The following is a 12571-nucleotide window of genomic DNA, read 5'->3' on the forward strand; positions in this document are numbered from 1 at the left end:
TTACACACAGGTGATGAACTTCCCTTAAGTGTTCGCATTTCTCATGATAAACAGGACAAACTTCATAGCTGTTTGGAGCATCTTTTTGGTCAGGTATGAGATTTTTTTTCTTAGACTGCTTAACAGTATTGGTCTATATTCAAACCATCAGGGAAAAGCTGGCTGCTGCAAGTGGACGTTTCCTTGCTGCTTTTGCTTTCCACTGTTTACTTGAATGATATGTATTACTTTTTATCCTTTCCTGGGGCTACTAACCCAGAATTACTGAAGAGAACAGTTCCTTAGATTTATCCTAACAAATTTTCTAGTCTTGAGTTGTTAGCTACAGCCAACATTTAAATTACCGTAGTTACAAACAAATATAAAGTAATCATTTTTTTCACTATTGCTTTTTTCTCATTCTGAGCAGATCTTTCTAAACATTGCTATGAAAAAGGCAAGCCACTCACAGAACTTTGATCCTAACAGGTAGACTCAATTGTCAATCTTCTGAAAGGACCAGCTGCAATGAGGGCCTTTGAACAAACCAAGTTCTTCACGCCAGGTCGAGGCCTGCAAGGTAACATTTAAAGCTAACTACTAGAATCAACAGGTGGCACAAAGAGATACAGGGCATATCTGTATGAATATATAGTATTAGATTTGGATGTTAAAGAACAACCCAATCTTTTCTGTTCATGTTACATCTGGAATAATTGCCATTCAGAATTTTTATTACATAGCTATTACTATTCTTAGCTAGTACATTTTCACTTTCCTTACATAAGGCATTTAGGTTTTCTTGAAAGTTAAGCTCAAATTACAGCCTCTGAATTGAATGTAAAATTGCTGAGGCTTTGAAGCAAAAAATCAGTTTTAACATATTACAAGTGTTTTTCTGATTCATGTTTTTTCTGTCCTAGCAACTGAAGCACTTTCTGATTATATTTAACTATTAATGCCTGGCCTTTTCTATCTTTGTGGATATTTTCTTCTTGTAAAATTGTACTTCATAAATAATAAGCAACACTTCAGTGTGAATTCTTATTCTAAATATTAATTATTTAAAATAATTCTAGGTGTAATTTGAGGCCCCGATCCTTCTGAGAGTTGTGTACATGATTAATTTTAGGTCTGCATACATGCTTCTATATGTGTAGGTCCAAAGTTAATCATGTATGTAAGTGTTAAGTCTAAACTTAAATGTGTGTGAAGTGTTTGCAGGATTAGAGCCATTTAGCAGGATTGATACACTTTTAAAAATTGCTACTGAAAGGCTTTTTGGGTGAACAGAGTTTGAAAAAAGACTGTATTGGAGATTGGGAAATACAACTGAATGTTGTGTGGGAAATAGAAATAATGCTACTGTAAAATGCTTTGGTTTCTGAGTTAGTGTCAACATATACAACTTTCAGCAACTCAAATACATTCATTATAGAGGGTCATTGATCAGATCCTTAGCTTTCATAAATCAGCATAGTTCCATTGAAGCCAGTGAAGCCACACCCTTATATGCCAGCTTGTTATCTGACCCTCCGATGCATCATGCCCTTCCACTCACTGACCCTGCAGTGAGTCTGCCCAGAAGTTAAGATAGTGAGATTTCTTTCTAGCAACTATTTTCATTTTTAGAACCTTTAAAGTTGTTTTTAGGAAAAGGTGGGTATGACCCACAGATGACATTTATGCACACCAATATTTTTCATTGTTTTCAGACTGAATGCCTGGCAAAATTTTCCACGACAAACCATTCAGAAAACATGATTTAATTATAAATGTTCAACTAGGTGCAAGATATGAAATATCCAATATAAAGACCCAAAAAGATATCCATTTCACAAAGATGATTTAGAATGAGAACTAAAAAAAAATGGGGGATGTATATTCGGTGTGACAATGCAGCTCTATATAGATATTCCATAATAATGTCAGGGATACTTTTAGTGATCTGAGGGCTAGTCTGGGTTAAACAGCCAAAGTTTCTGTGTTAAGTAAGGAAGATTATTTTTCTGATAATTTTGGTATAGCTTATTGTCCACTATTATATGAATTCTTGAGTGGATGCGATAAAGGTTTAAAAAAGCCTTTAAACCATGAAGCACGTAGTTGAATTCATGTAATTTTAAATAACTTATTACTGATGTTCTTTTTACTTGTTTATTTTACTAATTACTTGACTTTTTATATGAGTATTTAGTTAATTAAATTATCTGAAAAGCTATAGGTAACAGCAGTCAAGACAAAATTTCAGGAAATTGCAGGCACTTCTTAATGTTAAGACTATTCAACTCAGAAAGAAATAAGGTGGGTTTCTGAGGATGTTTAAACTAAAGAGGTATTTTTTGCCTTTGCTTAGAGTTTCAGCAGGAAATGGAACCTAAGCTTAGCTGTCCAAAGAGATTACGACTTCACATCAAGCAAGACCCTTGGAACCTTCCCAGCAGTGTCCAAAATCTTGCACAGAATATCAGAAAATTTGTTGAAGGTCAGTAAGAAAAACCTAACCCTCAATAAACTCATAGCTAATGAGGGAGGGTGGAGGAAGGATATAACAGGTTTATGTTGTCCTTGAGGCCAGGTCTGCAGAGTAGCATGTAGCCAATAGGAAATTTCTAAATTCCAGCACAGCTTGTGATCTCAGTAGCAAGACTAATGGAGAGTAGTTTAAATCAGAGATTCTCAAATTATGGGGTATGCCTCCCTCAGGAGGTGTGGGCCTGCAGCAGGGGAGGTGCCTGTTGCCTGTCTTTTGGCCAGGGTGTGGGGCTGCATGTCAGAGTGAATCCAGAACTCTGCTCGGGCTGGAAAGGGCAGAGGGAGCCAGGGCTCCACCCAAGGAGCAGTGCAGGAATGGGGGGCATACCAGGGGGCAGGGATACCAGGGAAAGCAGCTTGCAGGTGCTACTCTGCTCCACCCAGGGCTATGCTCCCCAGTGTGGCCCTGCCTGCTGCAGCACAGTAGCTCTCCTGCTTCCCCATGCTTCCACCTCAGCATCACAGGACCTCTCATACCCCCCATTTTATTCCCATGCTGATGCTCCTCCATCTCCCCTGGTGCGCCTCCCTTTGGCTGAAGCACTCCCTGCAGCATCCCAGGGACTCTCCTCTATCCCCATGTGTCTCCTCTTCTCAGCCCTGCCCTGCAGTGGTGGTGTTGTGGCTCCCCTCCTTCTCCATGGTCCCCACCCCCATCACAGCCCCGTCCTGCAATATCCTGGGGGATTCACGTCATTCACTGCAGAGCTACCACTCATTCCTGGGCAGTGGGGCTGGGTGAACTGGGCTTACCAGAAGGGTTCTCTTTCTGGTCCTCTGAAGCTGTTCATTTCTGGGTCAGTGCCCCCATCAAAGCGGCAGCCCGTGTGTGAAGTGGGCTCTGAACTCTGCTGAGGTCCTTGGGGTCACCTTCCTCCCCATTCCCGGGGAAGAGCCAACAGGGGTCAGGATCCCTGTGGCTGTTTAGGTCAGGTCTCAGGAGGATCCGGGGCCCTGTGCTGTACTTGTTGGAGTGATGCACTCCCTCCCCCATGGTAATCATGTAGTTCCAGCTGGTGACAGCGGTGGTCAGTACTGGCTACTAACTCAGCATCCTCTTTGACTTCTTGCTGCACTGGACCTACATGGAGCTCCTGGTGCTTGCAGAGCTGTGAGTGCCACACTCTGGCCCCCATTCTGCCTGGGAACCCTGCTGCCTTCACATGATGGGCCACATGCACTAAAGGGGGGCCCTGTTCCCTGCCTGTAGGCACAGCACCCGTGAGACCTTGTCTCTTCATCCTTGGGCCCCAGAGAAGTGAGGGTTGGGGGAGGTGTCGCACAGTAAGTGGAGACTATGATGACCTAAAGTGTTTGTGCAGTTTAATCGCTGCTGCAATTTGTACTTTTTGTAACAGAAGTGCAAGATAACACACTTCTACTCTTTTATAATTATATTGATCAAAGCCCTTCTACTTTATTACTTGTATCTTTGCAAAATATAGGATTTTCAGTTACTTGTGTTGTCTTAATAAACTGTGGAGAGGTGCAGTGTTGTTTTTATTAGCTTAGGGAAGCTCACTATGACAAAATCTGAGAACACCTAATTTAAATAATATCTCGGGGGTGTAGCTAAGGAGAGATGCCAGCAGAAGCTTCGGAGGCCAAAGGGAATATTGTCTTCTCTGAGTAGCAGGCACAAGGGGAATTTGGACCCTTAGATGAAGTTGCTGAGTGATTCAAACACCTATTGAAGTTAGTGGTCCTGATTCTGGTCCCACTGAATTCAGTGGGAACACTGACATTCAAAGGGAGCATAGCAGGCCTAATTGAACTTGAGTGTGCATTTCACAGGACATGATCAGCACTTTTCAGGACCTGCCTTTTTTATTGTGCTGTTTGATAGGGAAGCAATGGAAAAGAGAAGCTTAAGGGATTTATAAACTATGTAGTGGAATATTGCAACATGCCTCTCTTTGTGGGAACCAAAGCCAGATGTAGGTTGCTTCAGTCTAAGGTTAAAATTATTTGTTGGTACATTTAGCAGCTTCATTTTATTGGCTAATTTCCATGACATCCCATGATGAAACTGCTCAATTTCAAACTACCAAAAGAATTTGTGACATGCTTTATAAATATAAACTTTAAAAACCATAAGAACGGTCGTACTGGGTCAGACCAAAGGTCCATCTAGTCCAGTATCCTGTCTTCCGACAGTGGCCAATGCGAGATGTCCCAAATAATACCCTATGGTATTTCTAACTTTAGATTCTTTGAGGTCTTCAGACACTGGGATAGAAAAGTCCAAAACCACACAAATCTCTCCTCCATTTAGTACAAATCACTAAGGTCAAAATCTGTGAAATCTAGAAAGCCAAGTCAACAAAATACATATTTATATTGTAATGGCTACCACAGAATCAACAGGGAACAGACTGTTTTCAAAAAAATCTCGTTCCTAGCAAAAACCAAAACCCAGGTACATTCTAGCATTAATCATGGATGGTGTAATGGTTTTGAAGAAGTGAAAACTTAAGTTTTCACCAATCGTTTGATACTCTCTAAGAGCCTGTCGGAGCTCAACAGGCCATTCTGATGTGACTAGTTTGTCCATAAATGACTTAAATAAGCTTATGCCCACCTCAAAATTGGTCCTACGAATCTCACCAAGATTGTTCAAATAAATCTTGTTTTAAGTTTATTGGAAAAGTTACTTCCTTTTTTAGAGCGTTTTAAAGAAAGGTTCAACAGGGTCCAAATGACCTCCTGCTTCTGCATAATACAGAGTTTCTCTTTTCACAACACTGTCATTAAATAACAGTGATTTTATTAGACAGATCTTTGGTGCCTGGCTGGACAATAAACAAAAGCATAGTGTGTCAAATTGGCATTCTGCTGCAAAAACGCAGATTAAAAAAATCAGTTAAGAATTTATTAAATCTTAATTTTTAATGACTAATTTTAAAGTAAATGTGCTTGTAAAAGATGCTGAGTTATGACATCTGAAGAGTGAAGCCCTCTGTCCACACAGATGCTACTCAAGCCCAGGAGCATGAGCTTCCTTATATGGCCCTACCAATGTGTCCCAAGCATGGTCTGAGGATAGAACTCTGGAAGTGAAAAGATATCCCACTCTCTGTCCATCCCATCCAGGGCATCTGAGAATTATCTACTAGAAAACTGCAGCAACCAGCTCTCCTGTGACTTCTTTAACCAAATTCATCATTTGTTAATAAATTTAGTCACTACTGTCTTTGCCTGGATCCAATTAAACAAGTCTGTTCCCCATTGCCAGTCCCCTCAGCCATGTGCTCTACTTATTTTTTTCATTTTGAGTTTGAAAAAAAAAGTTTTAATTGATTTCTCAAAAATTATTCTAATATCTCATGAGTGTTCATAAAAACCACTCATGGGATCCTGGGCAAGACCATCACCCCTGTCCTTACACCAGGTAATAGGGGTAGTGTGATGAAAAGGGGCTCTAAGAGCCCAGCTCCCCATGAGGCTGGCACAGGCACTATCAGAGTCAGCCATAAGGCTGGCTTTGGAGGACCCTTTGCAAGTCCTGGTGAAATGGGTGTGTCAAGGGTGTGGCTGCAGCACAGAGTGTTGCAAGATTCTGGGCAGTGCTGGGGAAGATGCTGTTACTTATACAGCCCTGGGAGCCTGTCTAAGTTGTGTTGTGGGTGTCTCCAGCCCCCAAGTAGTCCAGGATCAGGAGAGCACAAAGCAGGCTTAAAGCAGCTTTCAGAGTCCCTTCCCCTGGGCTGCAAGTTCTGTGCTGTGCCTCTGAGTTTCATGCTATTTGTTGTCTCCACTATTGATCAAGGAATTTAGCAGACAGACTGGCCAGCCTGCAGTTCCATTTTGGGATATTTCTGACTGAAACTAATATGAGGTTTGAGCAGCGAATTTAAAGTTACTTGACCTCTCCCTTTTGCTCTTTTATTTATCTGATTCAGAAAGAACAAATATTGGTCCCTAATTCATTTTTATATTTTGCATTTTAAGACAAAAATTATTTCAAGCCAAAAGCTGAATTGAACTTCCTCCCAGATCTGTGTTTCAATGATCAGGCACAAAACACAGGAGTCAGTCAAAAAAGTATTAATGTTTTTTCTATTTAGTATTTAAAAATATTTTGTATTTGTGCTCGATGTGGCTGGTTGAAAGTGTTGCCATACAACTTAGCAAGCCCATCCTTGGTTAGGCCATTAGGGTACTCTTTAAATGAGCGTGTTCAGTAGAATTTCAGTTATAAGTAGGTGAATCTTCATATTTCTACATAAGCAGAAGTTAAGTGACTATAATAAATAGGGAGAAAAGAGGACATTTATGTCTCTTGAGTCAGATTTAGGTTTCTGTGGTAAGTAGATGAGGAAGCCCTCAAAGCTGCTTTGGTTACCACCTAAAGAAATGTTTAGTGGTGAATAGAGGCTATAGTGATTGAAAACTTGTTTAACCATTATTGATGTTAACTAATCCATTTATTGAAAACTGACTCCAGTGCTTAGATTTTAATAGAAAACTCAGAAGTGGTTGTATTTTCTTGTTGATAGGTCTGTTACCTTCAATAACATGCTGTATTAAATTAGAATGATTCGCTATTTAAAGCAGATGGAGATGTAGGAACCCCACAAAAGACATGTTTAACTTTTACATTGCAATGTTTTTTTAATTTCTGTTGTGTAATAAATAGGAAGAAAAGAGAAAATTCTTAATACCTTCAGGATGGTCTTTATAGTCTGTCAATTTTATTATTATTGGAATTGGATGAACACGTCAAAATATCCATGAATATGCACTCATATTAAAAACAATAATTTTCCTGGGAAGTAAATAAAAAAACTTCTTGTTGACCTGATGTATAGAGGTGTGGTTTATTATAGGCTCACCAATGATCTGACTAGAAGGTAATCAGGTTCTTGTCCTGAAATCAGGTCACAGAATTAGAGAATGTAGAGAATTCAGTAATTTGTAAGGACCCTTAGGGGGTGTGGCAAGAACACTCATGCTGAGGACAAAGCCAAGCTTTAGAGGTTTTTATTTAAAATAAAGGAAAAAGTCATCAAAGCTCAAAACCATAGAATCAAAAAGAAATAATACAGTTCTATGAGTACCTATGGTATCATTCCTTACAAAAGCTATTTTAGACTAGCTTATTTACACCCTTTCTTGGCCACCTGGTGATGGGAGACAAAGGACCAGCCTTGTCTCTGGCATGCTAAATGAGTCGGATGGTCCAGGTTCCTCAATGCCCAGATGGTGGAGAGAAGGATCAAATGTAGAGTATCTAAGCTATACTGCAAAATCTAAGCTGGCAGCTAAACAAAAGAGGAACTAAAAAAGAGCTAAAAGAACTAAACTCCACATGGTAGTTTGCCCTCCTATAGGGTTTTGGCACTATCCTGAATATTCATGTCAGTGCCCAACCTTCCATGCCCAAATCTTATTTCCTCACCCACACAAATCTTTGGGTACACTTACTCTATAGGCTTAATATGCATATTAGTAGCACATCCAGACATATTAATGCCAATTATCTCATTCTCAAAACCCATTACATTTGGCCTGAACCGCTACTTCCATGTTCTTGTTGTAGTTACCAGTATGTCCCAGTTTAAGTCTAAAAGAGTAACAGGTAGGCCATTTATCTATGCCAAAGGTTAAAGCACTCATGCTAACTTGCTCTAGCTAATCATACAGGAAACAGATCTGTAGGTTCCTTGCGTTACAGCCAAATATAATGGAGTAATATCTACAGAAATTATTCAGTACAAAAATATAAGCCAAAATAATATAATCAATCAAACCAATAAAGAAAAAACAGAATATATAATATAGCAAGATAGCAGGCTAGCCCTATGGGCTACAGTCAAGATCTCTTACTATTGAAACTTGTATCCTATAATATGGTTAACTAGAAGAGTGGGAAATCAGGCAGTACAAGTCAGCCTTGAAAGGCTAATAAATGGAGGAAATTTGTAGGAGGAATGTGAGACTGAATGAAGCACAGGTTCAAGAAGGATATTACTAGACTCTAGGTAATTGGCTCAAGAAAAGGTGCAGACTCGCTTGTGGGAGAAAGTGGCTAGCTGTACCAAGTTGGCAGACCAGGGAGCAGCAGATGAGAGCAATAGCAGACCTGTGCAGATCCTTGAAGTTGAAGAGTTTGAATTTGATGTGGAAGAGGTCAGAAGCCAATGCAAGGATTAAGGGAATAACATTATCAAAGAGGCAGAGAAAGATTAATTTAGCTGCAGCACATTAGATGGACATGAGGGCCATACTATGAGAATCAGCCAGCCCAGAGAGAATGAAGTTGCAGTAGTCAAGGTCAGATGACTCAGATAGGAGCCAGGATGTCAGCAAGAAAGATGGAGTGGGAGGGACATTTTACAACATTATTAAGGAAAAACGGACAGGTCTTAATAGCCTGGATGTGGTGTAAAGCAGAGAAAGGAATTGAATATAACAGTAAGGGTGCGTGATTAGGGTCCTCAATGGTCTGTAGAGTTTTCTACAGAGATAGAAAGGGGAAGGACTGAGAAAATATTGAGTTCTGTTTTTACATTGTTCACTCTGAGTTGGTGACTAGATATCCAGGAAAAGATCGGGAGATCAGAGAAGCTGATGCTAAAAGTTTCTGGGCCCAGGAGTCAGAGAGGCAAATGCACCAGGACATAATGAGGCTTTTTAGGCAACAAACAAATGCTGAAGAATCTTGCTAATGTACAGGTCCAACAGTCATGTGCTCACCTTCTTTTACAATCAATGGGGAACTCCATTTTAGCAGCTCCCTACATCTTTCTATGTGGCATCGTGGACCACAATCCTTCCTTTACTGCTCCATATGGGTGGACAGTAAGGAATACTACAGCTTCAGATACACTGAACTGTGAGAACCATGGTTGGTGTATGTTTGATTGAAATTGACTGAAATGGGGACACGTTTTCTAGCATTCTATTTTTGAAGTTCTGCTCTGCTAATGTATTTTATAAGTTTGCTCTGTATTGTTTTTTAATTGCAAATTATTTTTCCACTGGTTTTGTTACACAATACATTTTTAGTTTTGGAAATTTCATCTTTATTGCTTCATAACAGATGCAGCAAAATGCCTGGTGCTACTGAAAGCACACATTAATTGTAATTGAACAGGACCACAAGACTATAGGTTTCAATGCAAAACATGTAATAATTATAAATGTAGAGTAAGCATCGCATAATTCATAGGTTCATTAAAAGAGATAATGTGATATTCATAAATGTATACCAAGCACTAAACAGTTCCTAGCAACTCCCAAAACTTCAGGACCTGGTAGAGCAATGTCCAGCACAGCATATTACTGTGTCTGACTGATAAATGCCCTTTCAGGACCTCCGTGAGCAGCATAGCTCCACGTTGAGTTCTTGTAATAGCTCTTGTGTCTGGCTGTTCAAAGTCAGCAGACAACTGCTCCACCTCTACTCTGGTAACAATTTTTCCACCGTTGCCCCACAGATATTATGCGGGACACGACAGGCAGCTGCAACCATCGCAATGTTTTTCTCAGTGAGATAGAATCTAATAAATAAACATCTCCAGCACCCCTTCAATCTACTGAAAGCACATTCAACTGTCATTCTGCACCTGCTGAGACAGTAGTTGAATCTTTCCTTGGCATTGTCAGGGTGGCCAGTATATGGCTTCATGAGCCAGGGAAGCAAAAGGTAGGCTGGGTCGCCCAGGATCACTATTGGCTTTTCAACATTGCCAATGGTAATCTGCTGGACAGGAAAGAATGTCCCGGCTTGCAGCTGTCTGAACAGTCCTGTATTCTTAAAGATGCAAGTGTCATGCATCTTCCCTGACTAACCCACATTGATATCAGTGAAGTGTCTCTGATGATCCACCAAAATTTGAGTAACCATAGAATAATAGCCCTGTCTGTTTCAAGGTCGGCTGGTGCCACAATAGAGAAATGTGTGCCTGTGATGCGGTGTTCACCCCACACAGGACTGGAAGGAGTTAACATGGCCAGATAGACCTGTTAACTCTACAAGCTGCAGCTGGAGGAAGAGCCAGGGAGCAGGGATAGATTGCAAGCAGGCTCAGTTGGGACAGAAGAGGCAGGGCCTATAAAACAAGGAAACTGGCAAGAGACTGGGGCAGCAGTCACTCCCTGGGAGAAGGGAGGTGTGTTTGAGCTGGCAATCCCAGAGAGGTGGGGTGGCCAGGAAGGTAGGAGAAGGCTCAGGGAAAAGCAGTAAGGTGTAGAAGGGAACAGACTTTGACTGCTGACTAGAGGGTTCCTGAGCCAGAACCCAGAGTTAGAGGGTGGGCCTGAGTTCCCCTGCCAGAAACTGAGGGAGTAGCACTACAAGGTAGTGAATGGGAAAATTGCCTAGGACTGCTGAAGGAAGACTTTGGTACCCCAGAAGGCGGAAATACACTGAGTGACCTGGCTGGAGTGCTGAGTTATGAAGAGGACGCTACGGTTCCTGGAGTGAGAAAGGGACTGCAGACCAGAGAGTAGAGATGGAGAGACAGCATGCAACTGTGTGAGAGGCGTTGACTTGGTGAGCACCACTCTGTCACATTGCCGTCTGTCACCTCACTGTAGTTCAAGAACTCTATAGCTGCAAATCCATCCATGATGCCCTGCACATTGCCTAGCATCACAGTCTTGCACAGTCTCGATGGCCCTGCATACTTGCATTTCTCCTGTGGATTTTCCAACTGCAAAATGACTTCCCATTGACCGGTAGCAATCTGGCATTGCAATCTTCCATAGTGTGACCGCCACTCACTTCTTGACTGTCAATGCAGGTCTCATTCTGGTGTTCCAACTCTGGAGGGCAGGGGTGAGTTTGGGATGCAGCAAGGTGGCTTTTCACATCTGTAAATTCTGCAGTCACTGTTATTTCAGACCTGCAATACGATGCAATCCCACCTGTCAGTGCTTGTTTCTAGAGTCCAGAAGTGATGCTCCACTGTCTGCAACTGCTCCAGGGATGCCACCAACAATCTTGAATTGATTTTCACTGTGTCCTTTAACAATCTGTCTTCAAAGAAATCATAATGTGCACTCTTGTTGCGGTACTTCCTGTGACTCTGCAAATACTGGAGGACCGTTAGTCCTGTGCCATGTTCATGTCAGTAGTGCAGAGCTGTACAGGCTCCATGTTCCTGTCAGATGATGGACAGCAAAAAGTGCCACATGGGTTTGTGGTATTTAAAAAACAGTTGTAAAAATTACGGGATTGGGATGGAGAAAGTTGCATGATGGCAACTTGCCCCCCTAAATCCCAGAGTTCCCTGCATGACTCATTTCTGCCCCACAACATATTGCGAAAATCCCCCCAAAGGCATTGAACTGGAGGGTGGCTCATGGCACACTAGGATACCTACCCATGGCGCACCGCACTTTGCCTTGACATGAGCGTTTCTTCTGAATTTGCAAAGCGCCGATGCGAGCAGCCAAGTATGCACATGCAGGAGCAAAAGACTAACTGCAGCAGCTTTACACCAACGTAGCTTATGTCGTCCAAAGTTTGTAACATAGACATGGCCTAATTCCTTTGTGCTCCTATTTGGGGCAGTGTTTGCAATTGGCTGCAACAAGGCCATCTGGACAAGGCCTCAGCTTATGGCCAGGCCTTTGTGTGATGGCACTGCAGCTTCTTCTACAATCTGGCAAGCCTGTCTCAGGATTTCTGAATCTATAGAGCCATTGCAGGGAAGCATGAGCTGTCCTGACCATAAACTTCCTCCCATACAAATCATAATTAAAATGTTCTATCAATTTAATCAGAGGTAGGAGTTCTGTTTAGGGATGCAATCATTTATTTCAGGAAAACTTAGACTTTTGTAATAATAAGCTACCACCTCTCAGGTCTCTTGTGTTCTTGTGTCAGTACTGCCTCAAACCGAAAGCATTAGCGTCTGTGTCCAATATGAAAGGAGTTTTAAATCATGGATGGGCCACAACAGTTCAGTCACCAGAGACTTTCAATCCTGGAAATGCTTCATCACACACTGCTGACAGCTGAAATGTTTTCCCCTTTTCACTCAACCAATTTTCTCAATTGCAATATTGGCAAAGTGAATCGTCTATAAAAGGAGCCATAGCCCTT

General features: G+C 41.5%; 1 protein-coding gene across 4 annotated transcripts in view; it reads left to right on the top strand.

The window, feature by feature from the left end:
• PREX2 (phosphatidylinositol-3,4,5-trisphosphate dependent Rac exchange factor 2) overlaps window positions 1-12571 on the top strand; it is a 290193-nt gene that overhangs the window by 183978 nt on the left and 93644 nt on the right. For 3 of the 4 annotated variants that reach the window (XM_039522702.1, XM_039522700.1, XM_039522701.1), the window contains 3 exons: window positions 11-93; window positions 469-559; window positions 2336-2464. In XM_039522702.1, coding sequence (XP_039378636.1) covers window positions 11-93; window positions 469-559; window positions 2336-2464 — 303 coding nt within the window. Of the gene's footprint in view, window positions 1-10; window positions 94-468; window positions 560-2335; window positions 2465-5485; window positions 5747-12571 lie in introns of those variants that run through there. The other variant, XM_039522703.1, reaches the window with a different exon arrangement.

The sequence above is a fragment of the Mauremys reevesii genome, linkage group 2, assembly GCF_016161935.1.
Source record: "Mauremys reevesii isolate NIE-2019 linkage group 2, ASM1616193v1, whole genome shotgun sequence".
In the NCBI taxonomy this organism is placed as follows: Eukaryota; Metazoa; Chordata; order Testudines; family Geoemydidae; genus Mauremys; species Mauremys reevesii.